The sequence below is a fragment of the Abrus precatorius genome, unplaced genomic scaffold (assembly GCF_003935025.1).
Source record: "Abrus precatorius isolate BTA unplaced genomic scaffold, Abrus_2018 Scaffold3, whole genome shotgun sequence".
Lineage (NCBI taxonomy): Eukaryota > Viridiplantae > Streptophyta > Magnoliopsida > Fabales > Fabaceae > Abrus > Abrus precatorius.
In genome coordinates, this window is record NW_020874373.1 from 22,184,635 (window position 1) to 22,206,063 (window position 21,429).

General features: G+C 34.4%; 2 protein-coding genes across 11 annotated transcripts; both read right to left on the minus strand.

Annotated features, from left to right (window-relative positions):
* Positions 1–880: 880 nt before the first annotated feature.
* On the minus strand, positions 881–21,366 carry LOC113861984 (GPI ethanolamine phosphate transferase 1). 9 transcript variants are annotated; one of them, XR_003504400.1, is made up of 19 exons: positions 20,945–21,283; positions 20,671–20,862; positions 20,426–20,581; positions 19,390–19,683; positions 16,918–17,135; positions 16,734–16,808; positions 16,535–16,601; positions 15,859–16,181; positions 15,271–15,357; positions 14,854–15,041; positions 13,888–14,029; positions 13,684–13,792; positions 11,814–11,916; positions 11,523–11,712; positions 3,346–3,444; positions 3,203–3,261; positions 2,534–2,639; positions 1,304–1,744; positions 881–1,207 (listed from the first exon to the last, which is right to left on the minus strand). XR_003504400.1 is itself a non-coding variant. In XM_027495126.1 (19 exons), exons 1-19 carry the CDS (start codon positions 21,156–21,158, stop codon positions 1,580–1,582), a joined length of 2,856 nt encoding a protein of 951 aa, XP_027350927.1. In that variant the 5' UTR covers positions 21,159–21,203; the 3' UTR covers positions 1,201–1,579. The 9 variants fall into 9 exon arrangements, 6 of the variants coding, with proteins under 6 accessions (XP_027350926.1, XP_027350925.1, XP_027350927.1 ...); XR_003504399.1 differs by having other exon boundaries at positions 15,124–15,357; XM_027495126.1 differs by lacking the exon at positions 15,271–15,357 and adding exons at positions 15,124–15,243; positions 19,994–20,029 and having other exon boundaries at positions 1,201–1,744; positions 20,945–21,203.
* On the minus strand, positions 4,970–6,337 carry LOC113861986. Of its 2 annotated transcripts, XM_027495130.1 has the most exons (3): positions 5,892–6,337; positions 5,204–5,803; positions 4,994–5,055 (listed from the first exon to the last, which is right to left on the minus strand). In XM_027495130.1, exons 1-3 carry the CDS (start codon positions 6,256–6,258, stop codon positions 5,030–5,032), a joined length of 993 nt encoding a protein of 330 aa, XP_027350931.1. In that variant the 5' UTR covers positions 6,259–6,337; the 3' UTR covers positions 4,994–5,029. The 2 variants fall into 2 exon arrangements, with proteins under 2 accessions (XP_027350930.1, XP_027350931.1); XM_027495129.1 differs by having other exon boundaries at positions 4,970–5,803.
* Positions 21,367–21,429: the final 63 nt, after the last annotated feature.

The following is a 21,429-nucleotide window of genomic DNA, read 5'->3' on the forward strand; positions in this document are numbered from 1 at the left end:
ACCTTTAGATAACATAGGTCTTTAACTTCTTGTATGCTGATCATGGGTCTTCAAATCTTAGATACACCTTTCAAAACTTTTGGGCTTTGTCTTAATTTATCTATTCTCTGAAGTGTTTCTTCTCAAAACATATCCTGCATTTTAATCAAACATTTTCCTAACAGAATTATCATCCACGTTTTGCATGAACATAAGTTGATAAAAACTCTTTATTGGATGCTTAATCCAAGAAAACTAATTCTTTCAAAGATAATAAAAATATTGCATTTTTACATGTAAAATATTTTAAAGTACAATTCATTCAATTTTCCTGTGGTACTTTTACTGTTAAATTAATCTCCAAACCTAATTATTTAACTGCCCATACTTTAGAAGTTTATAATTAGGCTCTTAAATCATTAGATTCTGTAAGTATAAAAGCCTCATTAAAAAAAATAGTTCAAGATTTAGGCCGCCTAAATTTAAAAAGAAAATAACAATTAGGCTTATGCAAGGGGGTTAGAAGTTGAATTTAGTTAAATTTTTATTCAAAACAATTATTCAAAACAAACAAAAATAAAATGCAATTTGATATGATTCAATATGAATATAATTTAAAAATCGAACAAAATTTAACTACAAAATACCAATTCGATTTGAATTTTTTGGTTTCTATTTATTATTAATTATTTTTGTGTTTCAAAATTTTATTTATTATTATGACTTTTAATCTAATTTTAAATTTAGAATAAATAGTAACTCAAAATTGAACAAATTTGTTTAAAGATATAAAATACAAAAAATAAATGATGATTAAAAGGAAAAACAATGAAAAGATAATAATTTATTTATAGAAAAAAGAAAGATACTCAATTGAGAAAAATGAGCCTAAAATATAATAAAAAAAGTAAATATAATTTTTTATAAATGCAGTTTAATTCAATGTTAACGGTGGAAACCAATAATCAAACTGAAGTGAATATAAAAAATGGTTCAAATTTGAATACATCTAGGCTAATGTACTTGAGTGAACTTTAAAGAGAAGGTGGCGCCAAGGACCCAATTAAAAAATAATTTAAAAGTTTTAAAGCTTTGAAAATTGTTTAAAAACACTAACAATTTTTTTTGGGGATGGGGGAGGCAAGGCAAAAGTTACATTGACACAGGCGAAACAAGTGTAACGAAATCACCCGGACCTGGACTGTCCTCATTGCTCAGCTCTGAACAGCTGAAATACCAAGAGGCAATATATAAAAAGAAAAGATTATTATATGAAAGTTTTTTGCTCATATGTTGGTGAGGCACAATGTTTGCTTGAATTTACCTGTGTTCCTCATCACTGCCCCTCAATCTCAATCCTGAACACTATGGATGGAAATGAATACAGCTATTGATTATAAGTTGACATGCCGAAATTTCAGCACCAGTTGTATGGTCAGCGAGCACAGGGAAGTGCTTTTCTGGAGCTCACACAAAAATGTAAGTTAGCCAGGGTAGAAACACAATACCAGGTTGGTCATAAACCATCAGAGCACCACCAAGAATGAGTAGTCATTTCCATACTGATAAGGTCAGCTCATTCAGAGGCAATTGATGAAATCTAATTTGCTTTACGTGCCGATGATACTGCTGAATTACAGTGGATGTCCTTTGTGTATGTATTTGTGAGGGCAAATAGTAACAGGACAAAAACAACCTGGGCACTCATGATACCAAAATGACTAATACTATTTCCAATTTCCATCCAACTTCCCGTATTCCGAACCTGCCAACCATCAAAACTTAGTATCAGGATACCTGCCCCCCCCCCCCCCCCCACACACACACACACGACAAAAACTTTGGAGGACTAATGTAGTAACGATTTAAAATCCTTGAAGGATTAATCTGGTGGCTCAAATCATTAGAGCACCTAAAGGGTAACACTTTCATCTTTGGAGACCAATCCCAAGGTTTTCTATAACATAAAAATACTATTTCAAGAAGTAAATCCAAGAAGTATTGACCAGAAATTAAGGGTAATATGTTCTTAAGTATGGGATCATTGGTTTACAACTATGCCATTGTATATTCTTCCCTCTAAATGGACTAGAAGTAATATATTTTCATCTCTCTCTCTTTCAATCCTTTTTTTCATATCTAATTTTCAATAATGATTAACATTTCATATCACTAAACATTAGCAGATAGTTAACAAAATAGATCGTTAATATTAATTATAAGAAAATTACGAGAGCAAAAGCCAGCTGATTTCATGAGTCATACCTTGAATCATAATTAGATATTCACAGTTGTCAACAACTGTGCTGCTAGAAATCCAAGAAAAAATAACCAACCAAAAAGATAAAAAAACAAAAGACAGAAGTTAATGGCAATGGAAGAAAGGCATTTGCAGCATCTGCCGGATTTCCTAACAGTTAAGGTAGGTATGTTTGACCCTTTCTTTGACCATGATGAAATGAAGACACATTTACGGCAAGAAAAATCATACAAAAGGGAATTTACACAAGACAATGGAAACTACAAGAAATTATAAAGAATAGGGTGAGTATACCAGGAAGAAGAAGTGAGCGGTCATCACATCAGAGAACAATATAACAAGAAAATAGCATCCCAACCTCGGAACTTGGTTTAGTTTGGTTATTGCACTGAATACGCATCTGCAGTTCAGTTTGTTGCAAGCAACAATATAAGTTGGAGATTGGCATAAAGGAATTAGAACCACTACAACTGTTATTGCTAATAATATGTCCCAGAAAAACAGAAGCTGAATAAAATGTTAAAATTATAAAGTTGAAATGAATAAAGTAAAAAAATGATGAAATATAGAATTTGGAATCTACAGACTATACCAACGAAATAAATTTTTGTACTTCTACTCAGTTTCACAAAACAGAAAATGTTATTATAAGATTTATCAAGTTTTATTCTACATGATTAAATGCAACAGTTGGTGACACATCTGACAACTAATAATCAGTCCTTGAGTGGATAAATAAATGTACCCTGGGCAGAATTGTTCCCACTTTATTTTTAAACTAGTAATTGTGATAAGCAATTGTATGAAAATCTACAGATTTAGAACTCTATGACCACCTATCATTTAGTTGTGATGAACTGTATCATTGGAAAGAAAACGACTATATCAATTTTAGGAAAATCAAGTCCCAAATAAGTAATACTGTGGAACAGCTATTATCAGAAATTATGCAAGTGCACTTACACTACTAATATGAAGGGTATTAATAACTTGAAGATGAGTAGCGCTGCCATCAGGAAGGGCTGCGATTGACAGTAAAATATCAGTGCAAAATCTTATTAAAGATACACAAGTTAGACATTAAAAGAAGTTCAAATTTCACTTACACTAAAGATGGTAATGAACCGATAGACAGATGAAATCTCAAAACTAGCAATACTTGCAAAATTTCCCGTTCCAAAAAATGCAACGTTGAATAAAACCATCTGCATGATAGTAGTTCGTTTACAAGTATCAATTATCAATTATATTAATAATAAAGAAAGCTGAGCATAATCCTAGATGCTTTGAGTTGCTCTGAATCATAATAAACACTATTTGGGTGTCAGTCAAGTGAGAACTATCTTTTGGGTATATTGGCAGCATAAAAACCAGCATGAGGAGAATAGGTAGCTTGCAAGTCTTAAAGATTTGAGTCAGTGCCAATTGAGTTACTGTAGATATATTTTCTTCTAGTTGGGTCATTATGCACTGCTATTAGAGCTAGTAGCTACACCAGAAACTGTTTCTAGATAGCAGCATATATACACAATAATAAAGTTGAGAAAAACATTGCAACAGTACTTCCCCATGTTTGGCAACTGCTTGATTTTGGAAAATAATTGTTATTTTATCTTTCAGAAAATCAGCAACACAGTGATTATTTCTTAGTAATGCAATTCCAAATATGTAAAATAGTAGTAGATAATTATTATCATAGTAGTCAATCCCGGATAGCGGCGCGGAGCGGCCGACCTCAAAAATGCTATAGCGGCATAGCGGATAGCGGGATGGCCGCTATTTTAGGTATTATAAATATACTCATAAACTCATAAATTAAATTACACACATATATATATATGCTTAGATGTCAATAACAAGTAACAACAAAATATAAAAATAAATTTAACTAACTAAATTTAAGTCTCTAATGCTCAGATGTTTAAAAATACTAAGTGTTCAATTCAAATACAAATATTTTAATAATTATCATCATCTTCATCTCCAAGATTTGCAATGTCCTCTTCATTTTCACTTTCATCACTACTTTTGTAAAGAACCTCCTCCTCCTCCTCCTCATCCTCTTCTTCAGAGTCTTCGTCATCACATTCTTCTTCTTCTTCTTCTTCTTGTTGTACAATTTCTTTCCCTTTTCCCTTAGATTTAGATGAAGAAGCAATTGTAGTTGTCTTGGATTTTGATTTAGCTTGTTGCCTAGTATAGGTTATAGGCTCACTAGCCCCAATTGCATTAGCAACAGCTCCCCAAGTCAAGTTATCATCATCAAACACTAATTCATCTACAGCATCTTCATCATCTCCAGCTATTCCTTCTAGCAACCAATTATTACTATCATCAACATCCTTTAAGATAATAGGATCCACCACGTCAGAACACTCAAAACGTTCATTAAGAGCTTGGTTATATTTAATAAAAACCAAGTCTTGTAACCTTTGATGCTCAAGTCTGCTTCTCTTTTTAGAATGAATCTATTTTACCATAAAAAAAAAAATATTAGATTTTCACTTTTCATAAAAGAACTTTAAATTGAGGATTCAGATATTTACTTACGTGCTCAAAAGTACTCCAATTTCGTTCACATCCAGATGAACTACAAGTCAAACTCAACACTCTAATAGCAATATTTTGTAAATGTGGTGTACGTACTCCATAATTCTTCCACCATTCAGCTGCAAGTTATGCATCAACTTATTAACCTTTTGTGTTATATCTACATAATTACATTACAATAAAAAAATTAAACAAATCTCTTACCAGGAGCCATTGTAGCCCTTTGTCTTTTTGCTCCACTTAAACCAAAGAGACCTTCAGCTCTTCTATATGTTGACAATTGAACTGTAGCATTGTCTACATCATCTTCACTTGTACATAGCCTCTCAATACATTTATACAAGCCTTCCACAACTTCAGGATCATTCTCAATTTGTTTATTGCTATAAAAAAATTGAGGATTCAGATAATAACCTGCAGCATGTAATGGATGATGAAGTTGACACTCCCATCTTCTATCAATTATAGCAAAAATCTCCTTATATTTGTCTACATTTCCTTTGAATGCATTTTGAATGCTTTCTTTAGCTCTATCAATTGCCTCATATATATAACCCATTGCAGGCTTTCTTTCATTATCAACAAGTCTCAAAACTTGCACAAGTGGCCCCATAGCCTTAAGACAGAAAACCACATCATTCCAAAAAGAAGGCATAAGTACAGTGTCTGTTGCCCTTTTTCCTTTAGCTTCTTTGGCTGTTTTGGACTTTAACCACTCATCGGAAGTGAACATTTTTCTAAGGTTGTTTTTTTTATTATGCAACCTTTGTAATGTGAGGAATGTTGTGGCAAACCTTGTCACTCCATATCTAACCAATTCAGCTTTATTGGTGAACTTCCTCATAATATTCAAAGTCAATGAATGATTATAAATAAAACCCACAAGAGTAACTCCCCTTTGGATTGTTCTCTTGACTCTAGGTATTTTTCCAATGTCTTCTAATATCAAGTCAATACAGTGTGCAGCGCATGGAGTCCAAAACAAATGTGGTCTTTTAGCTTGCAACAACTTACCTAAAATTAAATTGCATAGTCTAAAATTAGAAACTAATAAAATAATTAGTAACTGAAATTAATATAGGGAGTTAAGAATAATTCTTACCGGCTAATACATAATTACTTCCATTATCAGTAACTACTTGCACAACATTTTTCTCTCCAATCTCTTCAACAAAGCTATCCAAGAGCTCAAACAACTTTTCTCCAGTTTTCATATAAGCAGATGCATCAATGCTCTTTACAAACATAGAACCAGTTGGACAATTTACTAAGAAATTGATCAATGTTCTATTTTTTTTATCCGTCCACGCATCTGACATAATTGAACATCCACATTTTTCTCTTTCTTCTTCACGACTTTTCAACATTTCCTTTATATACTCTAACTCCTTTTTAAGAAGAGGAACTCTACACTCATGATAACTAGGAGGCTTTAGATGTGGACCATAGTTTCCAATAGCTTCAACCATTAATTTGAAACTTTTTGAGCGCACAACGTTGAAAGCAATTCCATTCCTACAAAGGAATCGCTCTATGTATTGAACTGTTCTTGCTCTTGCCTCTTTGACATAAGCATCATTTATACTTGTTTGTCTTTTTGATTTTGCTAATTTGATGCTTGTTTCTGGACTCTTTAACCATAATAAATCCAATGGGCCCTTGACATTTTTTCCTTTTTTGGTGGCATTACAACCACTAACATAAACTGATGCAACACTTGAGGTTGCAGGTCGTTTTCCACTACGAATATTTTGAATTTCTTGCACCTCTTCTTCATCATCATCATCTTCATCATGCTGAAGTAAATATACCTCTTTTTCAATTCTCTTCTTCTCATGAGCTGCTATTAGTGTTTCTTTTATTTCTTTGGAAATCCTTGGACACTTATCAACATCTCCCTTCACTCCCATTTGGTGCCTCTTTGCTCGGGTAATACCGCCTGTAGTCGTTTTTCCACAAAAGTCACAAGTAACAGACTTTTTATTATTTATGTCTTTCAAACTATTCCATTGCCAACCTATATCCAAATTATTTCCTGAAGGCTTCACTAATGCACAGGATGAAATTGAAACAGAGCCGGTTCCTTGTGACAGATTGGGAGAAGTAGCCATTACTTCTTTAAGCTTTGAAATTTCGAACAGAAAATAATAGAAGAATCAAAACAGAGAAGAGAAAAAAAAAACAGAGAAAAATATAGAAAAAAAAAATGTTCAGTACCGGAAAGTTCGCCGGAAGTTCGCCGGAAGTCTGCCGGAGTTGGAGAAGATGACCGGAAAGTTGTGCTGACCTTGAAGAAGATGAGAAGAGATGAAGAAAATGACTCAAAATAATTTGGGTCACCTTAGAAGCTTGCCGGAGACGAAGAAGATGACCGGAAAATCAAGTGGAAGTCTCGCTGGAAAAACAGAGCACAGTGAACAGAGGATGACCAGAAAATCGAGAACAGAGGAGAGAGAACGAGAACAGAGGAGAGAGAACCGAGAACAAAGGAGAGAGAACCGACGGGAGAAGAGAGGAGAGCAGATTGATGGAGGCTAGGGTTGAAGAAGATGATTCAGAAAAATAAGGGGGGGTCGAAATTCCAAAATTGCCCCCCCTTAAAGGGCCCTAACGGTAAAAGATGAGGGGCAAAAAGGGGAAACGCGCGAGAATGAGATAGCGGCCGCTCCAGCCGCTATTTTCGGTGTTTTCCGCCGCGAATCGCGGCGCGACAGCCGCTACTGCGAAACGCGACGCGACAGCGTCGCCGTCGCGGGAAAGGGCCGCTCCGCCCCGCTCCGCCACGATTGCGGCCGCTATTTCCGCTATTGACTACTATGATTATTATGTTAAGAAAAAAAAAATATTTATCTTTAGGATTTAATACACTCTGCCCTGCATAAAAATAAAGAGCAATTATTTATTTGGGTATATATATATATATATCTTGCAATACCAAAGCATGTTAGAAAACTGAACGACACTAACTTGAGATCATCTGTGCTCAACTGTTTATAATTGAATCTCGTGTTAAAACTTATATCATTCACTCTTTAGTAACAAATCTTTTCACAGAAGTGACAAGTCTAGTATCAAACAAAATGTGGTCCAACCAATGAGGGTAGGCTTAGCTGGTAAGGATTAAACCACATCATTTGGAAAGGGTTTCAACTTTTGCAGCTCCCCCTGCTTAGCAATAGTTTGGAGGGAATCTTTAAGTACCACAGGCACAGCATGCCTCACTCCTGCATGTAACAGATTCTGTCCTCAGAATGGAATAGCCTCTGCTTCTCTTAAGTGTTATTCTCTAATAATTTTTTCATATATCTATCCAAGATTGAGGATGAGTTTTCAACAGACTGTTGAAAAAACCTAAGTACATATCCTGTCCTGTCTTTACACCCAGGTTTTAAAAGATTCAACGTTTGTTACTTATTCAAAACCATAATAGTCCATTTGTGGGTCAAGATGAGGAAGATAGAATAGTATAAGCTATTCTATCCTATTTTAGTCCCTATAGATTTTCTTCTATTTAGAAATCCTAAGTTCTCATTTTTTAACACAAAATCTTTATAAATTAAATTGATTAATTTGTCTTCTACAGTTCTATTCAAAACTAACCAACTAAAATATTAAATTTCACATAAAAACAACAGTCTCAAAATTTCCCCTGTTCAAACCCCAATCTCACATCAAATAAAATTTCCCCAGTTTTAGCACATTGTTAGAAACCCAACCCCAATATGAGGCCCAACACTCAGATGAAGTCCAACACTTAAATTCTAAAGTGTACACATGCATAGCCCACTTGAAATGAGAGAATAGAGCTCTACACGGGCAAATACACACTCACGTATCTGCGCATATACTTCTCTGATTAAGTAAAATGAATGAGAGAGCAAAGATCTACACGGGCAAGTACACACCCACGTATTTGTTCATGTACTTCTTTGATTAAGTAAAATAAGCAAAATCTTTGAAGTAGAGATATACATAGTCAAGAGGAGAAGAGCCCAAAGCTTTAATCTGAATTTGAAAGACTTTTTTTTTTTTATTATTATTTATTTTGGTATTGTGTGTAGAAATATATATTATTGCTTACAATAGGACCTGAACCTAGGCACTTGAGGTTAATATATGTCCACTTAACCACTAGAACATATCCCTCATGTTTGTACTGAAGGAACTAGTTTTTTTATTTTTTTTAATATGTTAAGTCCATATGGACAAACTCCTAATCTGAATTGTACCAATGTTATCAATGGTAGATGGCGGGTCATGGCGGAAAACAAAAAAACTGCCATAAAATTATGGCGGATGCCATGGCGGGTTATGGCGGAATAATGGCGGTCATATATATTGCAAAATGTGATATAAAATTAGAAAACTAACTACATATAAAAAGAAGGTTTTGAGAAAAAAAGAATAAAATGGTTGTACAATAGTGAAAAAAAAACTGAAGTTATAAAAGGAAAGTAGAGAATTAAAATAAATATGGAGAAGGAAACTTGGAAGTGAAAACAGAAAAATAAAATCAAGAAAACAAAATAATAAGGAAAAACGAAAAAAATGGGAGAAGGAAAAACAGAACTGAAAAAAAAAAAAAATAGGAGAGGGAAAAACTAAGAAAGAAGGAATAATAAGCTGAAGTTATAACAGAAAAGTAGAGAATTAAAATAAATATGGAGAAGGAAACTTGGAAGTGAAAACAGAAAAATAGAATCAAGAAAACAAAATAATAAGGAAAAACAAAAAAAATGGGAGAGTAAAACAGAGTGGGAGAGGGAAAAACAGAACTGAAAAAAAAAACAGGAGGAAAAAACTAAGAAAGAGGGGCAGAGTCCAGAGACACAAAATAGAAAATGGACTTCGGAAAATAGGGCCTTCCATTCACAGTTGCCGGAAAACAGCCGGAAAGGATGTCTTCTCCGGCGAAAATGGTGAAGGAGAAAATGGCTTTAGAGAAGAAGGAAGAAAAAAAGTGTAGAGAACCCTAAATATTTTACCCTTCAGAAAATTGACCGCTTGAGAAGAGAAGGTAAACCCTAAAAATTTTAAGTGGAAAGAGTCTATTTTGCCCTTAAAAACCCTAAAATACATAAAACAAGGACAAGATTGGAATTTCGCTATCTATTTTGCCCTTAAAAAACCCTAAAATACATAAAACAAGGGCAAGATTGGAATTTCGCTCTCTTTCTCTATTACACTTCAACACGCACACCAAGACACTACAACTAGGGCTTAACCCCTGCGAAGAAATACTTCACAGCAGCAGCAGGTGGCGGACCGCCACTCCATAGCGGCACAACAGCCAACCGACGCTCCATTGCGGCACAACAGCAATGAAGAAAGGAAGAAAATATGTGATTTAGGGTTTGGGCTCATGGATTATCTTTTCGGAGCAGGTCCAATCAATGGCCCAACTCAATTTTTCCCACAAAAACGCCATTTTTTTACATTTTCCGCCATGGCTGCCGTTACCGCCATGCGCGTAACGGCCGCCATGGCGCCGCCATTGAAAAAGGCCAGAAAACGGTAACGCTGTAACGGCGGGGTCAAAAACCGCCACCGAATTCTGCCATGGCGCCGCCATGGCCGCCATTTAACAACACTGAATTGTACTAAGACACTTGGAAATCATTTGAGGAATAGATTATTGAAATCAGATTACAATGAGTATTTTTCTCTACCAGGGTTTTTCCTTGCAACCATTAATCTTATCAAGAATTCACCCATTCTTGTGGCAATCTCTTTGGCTTATCAAGCATCCTTATCTATGGCGCCATCCCTACCATAATTCCTTCCTCTTATTTTGTTATCAAGGTAACAATTTCATTTTCCCCAATTCAGAATTTTAGGGTTCATAGCCTTTTCTTCCAAACAAACTCCAAATTGTTTCCAGAATATCTTGTGCTCATATATCATGATCTAAAACTCTTTTTTTAGTGATTCTTGAGTCAAAATTGCGGTTCACGATGTGAATTTTCTTCTTATTTTTGAAACACTTAATTCTAAGCTCTATAGCTCAGGTTACGTCCTAGTCTTAGTAGGTCCGAAATTCAAGAGGCTTATGGTAAACCTCATCATTAAGTAATATATTGTAACTAACTATTAATGAGTCCCTAACTAACATATCATTACTAAGTACAAATGGGAGTTACCTAACAGCATGTCATTTAGCTTGTTCCAATAACTGTAAAATCTAATCGTTTATCACCTTTGAGTTGCCACCACTTGATTCATTGAACAATAGCTTGTTGAGTTCTGTTTGCACCCTTAAAACAAACATCAAGGATCAAGACCCTATATTATATAAGGTTCTCTCTAGGAATCACACTGCAATCTTTATAAATTCTTTTATCCAAGCTTCTTACCAAAAAGAAATCAATTTACGACCTTGAAAATCAACCCTTATAAGTGATTATATGTTTTTCCTGCTTCTTAAAGCAAATATATGAGGACCATTGCTCGTTTAATATTGCATCCAGGCATCAATGCAACAACTTTAACTAATTTGACATTGTACTCAAGCCATTTCGTGCATTACTTCCAAGTAACAACCTAGCCTTAGCGCAATGCCATTGTGATTGATCCATGTTCGACAAGTTTTATGTTGCCTATGAGACCCATAATCAGAGTTTAATCTAAAATTTTTTAATAGCTCATTGATATACATAAAAATTGACATGGTATCTACTTTTAAATATTGGAAAATAAGAATCCTGAAAAAGAGAAAGAAAAGAATAAAACTTACAAAGACCAACGGTATTCTCACATCAGATAATTGCAAAGATCTATAATCATTTCCAAGGATGAGATGCTTTGTAACACTTTTATTGGAATCTGGTGAATTATTCACAATATTTAAGTTGAGAAGTGTATTTTCAAATAGTATCCAAGCCATAAGTACAAGTGCAAGAGCAGCATAGAATATAGCTTCATATCTGCACAAGTTTCAAGAAGTAAAGGGTAAAATCAAATGCATCATTACATCCAGAAGATTAAAACATCAATTAAAAAAGTAGATTGGTGAATGAGATAATACCCAATGGAGAGAAGAAGAAACGGAGGTGCAAAGCCAAGAAATATGGAAATAAGTCGGGATAAGAGGCTATTTTCTGAAAACAGTGGGAGCACCATTGAAAAACCTAAAGAAGTCATCAAAATCAATCAACAGTGAATCAGCAAATTTAAATGGCTCATGCACAAGTAATTTAGAAGTAAGCAACAATGTAAGAATATATAAGATTGTAAGTACCCACTCTTGCAAGTATCTAAAGTCCTGAAATCAAATGAATAGCTTGATACCTTGAACAATCAAATGAAACTGTATTGTATATCATAGCATATACAAATAATAATAACTGATAAACTAATACAGAATCTAAATTAATTATGCTGACCAAATATAGAGTTTATATCTGTTGAAAGTATTGAGTTTTAGAGGAAGAGGGATAACAGAGAATTGATATTAATTGATATGTATTACAACAAGATGGATGGGTTAATAAAACAAAAAGCATCCACCACATTTATATGAATAATAGCTAAATAAGCAACCAACCACGAGATATTAGGAAATATGAAAACTATGAAAAAGAAAAGAAAACTAGTCCTAAAAGATAATCTCTGAGATATTCAAAAATGTTCTAGAATACAATCAAGATATTATTCAATATTCTTTTTGGATATAATATTGATATTATGAGATATTACAACACTGCCCCTCAAGCTAAAGCTAACCTTTAAGCTTGCTACAGATAAACCCTTCTAAAATGTGATATAGGCTCTACAAACGTGTTTGAGGTAACAAATAGTCAACTTATGATGAGATATTGGCTGAGTGAATTGGGTTCCACACACTTGACTAGTTATATGTGTCTGCAATCAAGGTTAGATAATTAACAAAAAAAACATGTAAAAAAGATCAGGAACTCACATGTCAACAATGAAGGCTCAATTAACAAAAAAGGTCAGCAATGGAAGTTCAACATTTGCATGTTAGCAAGAGAACAAAGTAAATCAATAGGCTCACAATGAAGACTGGGCATTAACATGTCAACAATGAAGGTGTTAGTACTAGGCCCAAACCCTGAAATAGACAAGTTTATGCAAGAAGAGGGAAAACAACCAATGCCTAAGATTTAGAGAAGCCCAATTAGTTGGGCAGTTGTAAAACAACCGATAATAAATAGAGAAAAAAAGAGAAGGGGCATTTGGATAGACACTAGGATTTGGGTTGGGAGAGACCAAGCTCTGGAACTCCTGGGAACATATGTTGTATTCTTTCAATTTTTCCTCATTTGTGGGTAATTCAGTAGTTGAGAGTATTCAACAAACGAACCTACAATGAAGGCTGACCACGCACAATTCATCAGCAATGAAGGCTGACCAATCAATAAAAAGGCTTGCAATGAAGGCTAGGCATACAATGGCTGACAGCACCAAGGATGGTGTACACTGATACGTGTTTATATATGAATGCATATATTCATTATCCACAATACTTGAATATGACAAATAAGAGTAATTAAATATTCAAAGTTACATATAAACATGATAGTTTATTTCATCAAGTAGAAAATTTAAATGAAAACACTGACTTATTAATACCCAAAAATCATTTAAGTACAAGAGTCTTTAAAAATGATAGTAGAAATATAAATTGCATGAACACTTAAGTAGCTGAAAATTTGTTTAGTTTTAGTTGAAGGACCATCTAGAAAGAAAATTAAAAAGCTGCCATCCATACCAAATATACATGGAAAGATGAAAAATTTATTGAAATGTAAAAAGTCATGTATATTGAGATGGAACAAGGAAAAGAAAGTAGGAAGGAACCACCTATACAAAAATGTCTGCATATGACTGAGAAATTGAAGCAAACTAAGAAGAATCAAAAGTCAATACTATACCAGCAATAGACCAATTTATCAATTGGTGCGATGCAAGCAACTCTTGCTTTTCTGTTCTGTGAACAGTTGATAAATACACCATGATTGAAGATAAAGCAACCAAAAGAGCCTGGTGAAGGACAAGAAATGTATATGAGTGTATTTGTCATATATCATACATAACTAAGCTTCCAAAATAAATGGTAGAGAAGTCATGATATGCACCTGTAAATAAAATAGAGATGAAAATTTGGGACTTTTCAATTCACAATTGCATATATTTAGCCAATACTTCCTTCCCCCAGCATGTAAATCGAGCCATCGTGCAGCTATTCCTATAATGATAATAATAACTCCACTACTAACACTGCAAACATGAAAACTTAATATGCTTAACAGTGTTGTTCGGATTCAGATTGTGTTAGAAATGAGGAGACAGAAAACACAAGGCAAGAAACAAAGCAGAAGAAAGAACCTCCACAGGAGAAAAGTGAAAGTAAAAAATTATGCAAGATCATTCTTACATGATAGATTAAAGGAATATTTGTGTGTGTAATTAAGGAGTAGAAAGTAACATTTTGATGCATGTCCAAGTGTATTCATATGCTTTTCATGCCACTAAAAAAAAAAAAAATTACTATGGAAAGGAAATATTTTAAATTTGGCAAAACGTTATTAAGGAGTGCTTTCGTGATTTAAAGCATAGTCAAATTTGAATATTTGTTTCTATATAAAAATCATGAAAAAAAAATAGTCTTTAAAAGTGTGACTACAACTGGAAAAACAAGTTATTTAAGAGATATGTATGAGTTTCAGTGAAGTAATAGAGATGATAAAGGAATTAAAACATGTTAATGTGACTGGTTCCTATGTACAAAGGGAGATTATAAAAAGAACTCTACAAATTATATCCCTCTAGTATCTATCCATATGCATCCTAAAATTATTCAATCGTCAGAACAGAAACAAAAGTTTTGTTTACAACATAATATCCATAGGAAAAGCATACAATCAGTTATAACTTGAACATTGAAAATGCAATAGGAAAAATTGTCATGCTTAATATTTTTAAAGGCTGGTTTGTGAGTTAGGTTCAGCAGGTTCTGTCAGTCTACCATTTTCATGCACATGTAGTATCCTCTGGATTTTGCTCGCATTATGGTAAATATATGTTCAGTGGAAGTGACTTACACTAAATGGTTGTTGTCGGGAATTTCTGCTGGCATTAATGTGAAAAGAGACAAAAACCAACATGCTATGCAAGCATATATTGGTATACCAGATCTCCAGGGAATTGACTTAAAAAGATAAAATGAAGCTGTGACCCCAGCAATTAGAAAACACCATGTATAGAGCTTCCTTTCAGTGAAGCTGTTAACCTGCAACGCAAGCCAAAATATTTCTACATCAGATGATTTAGAACCCTACTAGGTTAGGGAATATTATGACAAACATTCATACCAGGAACTCAAGAATGAAAGCTGAGACAGCCGTGATGGCAAGGAGCTTAATAATATAATTCATTCTCCTTCCTGATAAGTGCTTCCATAATGTTTTTATAAACTGGTGTTCACTAATTATCTGGACCCATAAAAATGATGTCATTACCATGTATGCATGGTAAAGAGGAGGAGATTGCTCCAGCAACAAAAGCAAACAAAGCATTCCTGTCACCATAGATCCATATAGATATATCTGCAAAAGAAGATATCATTTATTAAATCAATGCCATTAAAGTAAAAGAAAATTGATGGTCATACGAAACAGATAGGATAGAAGAGAAGTCTCAATTAACAGAAAAGAATACAAATGATTCCCAGGACTTTCAAGATGCCTGAACTCTCCCACAACAATCTGTTTTTCCTCTCCAATCACCAGCCATTCCTCTCTTAACCTCCCCTTTATTTATAGGCAAGTAGGCAACATACCTTATTCAAACTATCTCACCTAACAAACTAATGGGTAACTAACTATTCTATTTTAACCAACTATTAACGGGGTTTACCGAACACTAAAAATCAAATTATCTTTAGCTAAGAATTTTAATCAATTGACTAGCCATACAGTTCATAAATATTAAGTTATATAATAACTTAATAAGCACATGCTTCTCCATGAAATCTGTTTATCTTCTTCCGCTTGAAGTAATACACAGCACACAAGTTAAGAATAACATTAAGCTTACACAAACATTACTTTTCCACGATTATTTTTCTGAGCTGCTTGCTCCATTCCAAAAGTATTTCCTGGCAGGGAGGTATAAGACTGCAGCACATGAAGAACAAGATAAATCATCCAACCAACATACCCAAGGGTAATTACAGACATGAGCATCAGCCAGTCATAAGTCTGAAAATAGTGAAGCCCTTGCAATGCTAAATTTCTGAGGTTTTGAGATAGATTCATTGCAGCATCATAATCTCTAGCTGATATCAGATCCTCAATTTTGTCCAACATTAATGAATAATGAGACAGTGGTTTGAAAGGTTTAAAGTATAAACAATTCGACTGCTTAATATCTGATGTTGTCAATGAAACCAACAGCAGCAACCAATTCTTGCATCCATTTCACTTCATCATAGTTGTCACGAGAAAGAAACATCATTATTTTTTATTTTTTATTTTATGTTATCACTTTCATATATAACATTTTACTCATGAATTGATTTGGTGAAAATCTTTGTTTTTTTTATTGATCGTTAAACCCTTTGACATATTCTTGTTTTCAGGAAAAAGAAAATTATATCAGTGAAAGTTTGGAAGGCTTGATAATCATTGCAGTGACACAAAACCAAAGCAGACAATGCCATGCTGAAATCAAGGAAAAAATCCATACAATTAATAGATAATAATGAATGTAAGCAAAGGATACATGATTTGCGAAGAAACTGATTCAGAATTTCTTTTGTATTGGACAGAACAGCTTCAACTTCATCAGCCTGGAACATAATATAAAATTATAAATTAAATCTTAGTCAGTTCATCCACCCATTAATGAACAAAGGCACATTAACCTGAAATAGAAAAAGTTAGCAATAAGTTTTTTATCAATCAGAACTAAAGGAAGATACCTTGTTCATGTTAATATAATCTAGTGGTAAACTCCCAACTGAATTAACAGGACATGGCAGCCCAAGTAGCGTAGACTGTCAGGTAAGTTATTAAGTATATCAGATAAATGAAATATAAGGATAGTTGGAGAAATATTCACCAAACTTTGAACAGAAAGCCTAATGGAAAAATAAATTTTATAACCATCAGTGGTGCAATATCAGCTTGATTGACATCCACCCTTTCTATCTCATGCAAGCCCCATTCAATTGGTGTTGGAGTATCATGCACATGGTCATCAACAAACTTAAAACCACAATCAGAATGGTTGCTGCTAGATATTGGCCTTGGATGCTTAACACCAGCTCCCCAAGCAACAAGAGGAGTATCAGTGTTTGAAGGATGTCCATCTCCATGGCTTCCTATGATTAGAAATTACATAGATAAACAAAAACAAAAATACACAAAACCATTAACACCTTTTTCTATATTTCAAAACAAGAAGAAAATGTGATATAGGCCAACGATCAACTCAAGAAGTAAGAAATTGAAATTCTTTCATGTCGAAGGCAAAGGCTAACTCTAGGAGCATGAACTCGATGCATTTTTTCATCTCATCTCCATAAAAAGGAACAAATAGTAAACAAGTGCTGTGGAGGGAAGCACTGGAATTGCATGGTTTCCAATTTAGTAAAAGCCATAGAAAGATGAATGTGTGTATTAGAGAGAAAATACGGGTAGCACGTATGGAAAAGATGACAAAACCTCACATAAGATGGTCATGTGAGGATAAGATCAACAAAGCCCTAGAAAGATGACTTGATCAAATGGAGGATAGCCTAACAAATATAGGTAAAGCTAGACCAAGGAAAAGTAGGGAAACCAGTAAATATGACCTAGATGTAACTGGATTTTCTGAAAACTTGGTCTTTCACATAGCGTTATCAAATGGCAGCCATGGTGGAAACGGTGGTGGCTTTTTAACCAACCACCATACATATATGGCAGTTTAGGGATGGCAGACGATGGAGGTGGTTAAACGCCTAGCAGTCATGGCAGAAAATGTGAAGATTTTGCAAAACAAAATTAAAATTGTGCCTCTTACCCAACTCAGTCTATAGATTGACCCACAATAAAGAACCCTAAAACAACTACTCTCTTCTTCTCTCAACGTCTCTCTTCTCCCTCTCTTATGTTTTTAAACTCCGACAACCACCACAGCCTTGTCTCTTGCGACTGCCACTGTGTCACTGCTCCAGCAAGTCTATTTTTCCTGTGAGTGATCTTTTTTGGTTTTTTTTCTTTATTATTCCCATCCCCCATTTCGTTTCTCTTGTTTTCTTTTTTCTTTTTTTCTTTTGTTTTTTTGCTTTCTCTTCTCAATGACAGCTTTTCAGTTTCCCTTTTTTTCTGTTTTTCCCTCTCTTATTCTTTTTTTTTTCCATTATGCTTTTCCCTCTCCCATTCTCTTTCACTCCCCCATTTTTTCGTTTTTTCCTTATTATTTTGTTTTTCTTGATTCTATTTTTTTCTGTTTTCAGTTTCAAGTTTCTTTCTTTACTTTTTCTTTTTAGTTCTCTGTTTTTCTGTCTCAATTTCGGCTGTTGTTCTCTGTTTTACAACCAGTATCTTTCATATGTAGTAAGTTTTGTAGTTTTATATCACCACATTCTGCAATATCTTTTTATATATTTTTATAGATATTATATATATATATATATATATATATATGGGAAGGATCTTCTTACACTAATTTAAGTCTAAAAATTTTTACACCTAATTTGAGCTTTTCATTTAACTTAAATCTAACGGCCAATAAAGTAATAAATTATACCCCGTTAGATTTGAGTTAAATGAAAGGTTCAGATTAAGTGTAAAAGTTTTTAGGCTTATACTGGTGTAAGAAGATCCTGCCCCATAACACAATAACATTGCTCAATCCATGTAGGAAAGCCCACATACTACGAAAGGGCTTTTGTTGTTACTTGTTACTATAAGAATTTAGAGAAGTGATAGCTATGAGGGATAAAGATCATAAAAAAAAAAGCTAAAAATAATCCAAGCATTGGAATTTGGAACATCATATGCTCTTTCACTAAACCAATGACTTCCCTATGAAAGTTGAGTTTTATGGCATTATCTTTTCAATCTAACAGCAAGGAGAAAAGATAATTACTCATGATTAGGGATCATTTGGAAGAACATATTTGGGGCTAACGAAAGTGGCTTATGACCTTCCTCTGAGCTCTTTTAATGATATTTTAGTATGCATCACAATCAAGCTTAAGAATGGCCTCTCATTTGAGATGAGCTTATTGAATAAGTTCTTAATTAAGCTATTCACCTACAAGTGCCCTTAGCTTTTCACTGGAATAGCAATTTTGATTCTTGATTCATACTAAGCTTTGTTATTATTTGTTTATTTAGTGGCCATTTAAAACCCATCAATCTAATGTTTCTGCATAAGGGAGACATTTTTTTCACAATCAGTCTTTCAATTATAACAAGCAAAGTAAAACACTTAAGAAGCTAGTAAATGGTAGATATTGAGACATTCTTTTGACAAATCCTTGCTTCAGCATGTTTCAGCACCTATACTCAAATCAACATATTTTGTTTATGAAATGAAGTAAAAGATATCCAGACATATATATATTTAAGAAAAAGTATTGCAACCTTTGTCACTCATCCCATGATCAGCTGTAAAAATATATGCTGTACGATTATCCTTGAAATAATCTTGAACAAGATTATAAACACTTTGCGCTACATGGTCAACAACCTTAACATTGTTGAGATAGATGGATGAGAAGGGCCTATGTGCATGGCCATTAGAGTCACATCCAAGCAGGTGCAGGAATACAACAAGATTATCCTGATGCAGTAACTCCTTTAATTTTGGGTCTTTGCTGGACCTATTTAGAAGGCTTTGAAATTTATCAAGAGACCACATATCCAGGAATGATGCATCTGCATTACGGATTCAACAGTACTGAATTGATGAATGAATGAAATTAAGAATTAGAGAATTTAATAAGTAGCATAGTAAATATTTTACTTTTCCAAATAGTATACTATCAAGTATGATCTCTAAAATTTCTAATTAGTAGGACCAAGGGAAATTTTCAATACAGCATTTTGACCACATCATTGCACATTGTACAAATAAAGAAATCTTAATAAGCTCCAATTTTCAATGTAGGTAGGAAATACTTCTTAATATATGCACTATTAGAACTGCACAAGGCCAAAGGTAAGACCTTTTTTTATTTCTAAGTACCTTCATGAACATGTAATGTAGAGAGAGAGCCAGAGGCTTCGGGAGATGGAGCAACAACAAAGATAAAAAAAATCATAGAAAGGCAATAAAAAACGTTGACAGTGAAACTCTTAAATGAAAAAGATGTCAGTAAAATCCAACTCCAAGCATGCACGATTAGGTTTCATACCAGGGAAAGGAAAGGGAGAATTCTAATGAACAATAGAAAACAGTGCCAGTGAATGGATGAACAAAAGGTAGAAATACTTTATGTTTTAATTTATTTTTTTTCCAAGAAATTAAACATAGACCATACGCTTTTTAATTTTGCTGAATTTATTGTTTGGCTTACTCATACAAAAGAAAAAGATTGCGAAAAACCAATTATACAAAAAGCTTGAGTCATTTACATTATAAACTAAAACAGTGGATATTGAAAATTAGGGGTCAAACCAGTTGCAAAGTCTTCAAAATCATGGGGATAGGTATCCCAGGTGGTATGCTGCAAGGCACCACAGAAAATGGGAACTATATCAGGACTTCCAAAGGAAATCGTATGCCGGCTTCTGTTAAACAAGGAATCAAACTCAACGGGATTGGCCTTCCACCCTGCAACGAACCAAAACCACTATTTTAGCCGACACAAACATCAAAAGGAACAAAAGAAGCCAAGCCAAGCCAAGCCAAAGCAAAGCAACCTTTTGTAACTGCACTGGGATCTTCATAGAAGCCAGCAATGATTGCAACGTGTCCAGGCCTCGACTCTGTGGGAGGCCTAGCATGAGACACCCCCCAACGACCCTGCGTTTCGATGATGCTCCTTAAAAACGGCGCTCGGTAATTCCCTTCCGAATCGGGCTCGAAAAACTTGTCAGCGCGCAAACCATCAGCTGCGTTTTAATTTAAATAAATAAATAAAATGTTTGGTTGGAAGAGAGGAATGATGGAAAGGACGGCGTGCGTTTTTCATACCAACCAGAAGGACGAGGCGTTTGGCAGGGGCAGCGAAACGAGGAGTGACAGGATCGACGCCGTGAACAATGGGTGTCTTGAAATATATGTCGAAAATGCTGAGCATGTAAACGGCGTGAAGGAGCACGCCCAGCACCACAAGCCATCTCTCCCTTCTCCTCAACCACTTTCTTCCATCGCCTTCTCTGTTTCCTAAGATCCCATCGCTGCCCATTCTTCTTTTTCTCCTTCGTGCCACTCAGAGACGTTACTGACTACTCAACAGCAGAGACCCTTGTGCTTCTGCTTCTGCCTCTGGGATTTGCTTGCGGCTTCTTCTCCCTTGCTGCTCTTCGTTTTGGACCTGTAAACAACTCACCCCACCATTCATACACTGATCTGACAAATCACGGCCCGATCCATTTTCCCAAACACGAGTCCATGCCAGCTGAAAATTGAAACCAGCCGTAAATATATTTTTAGTTTCTTTATTTTAGTTTTTAAAA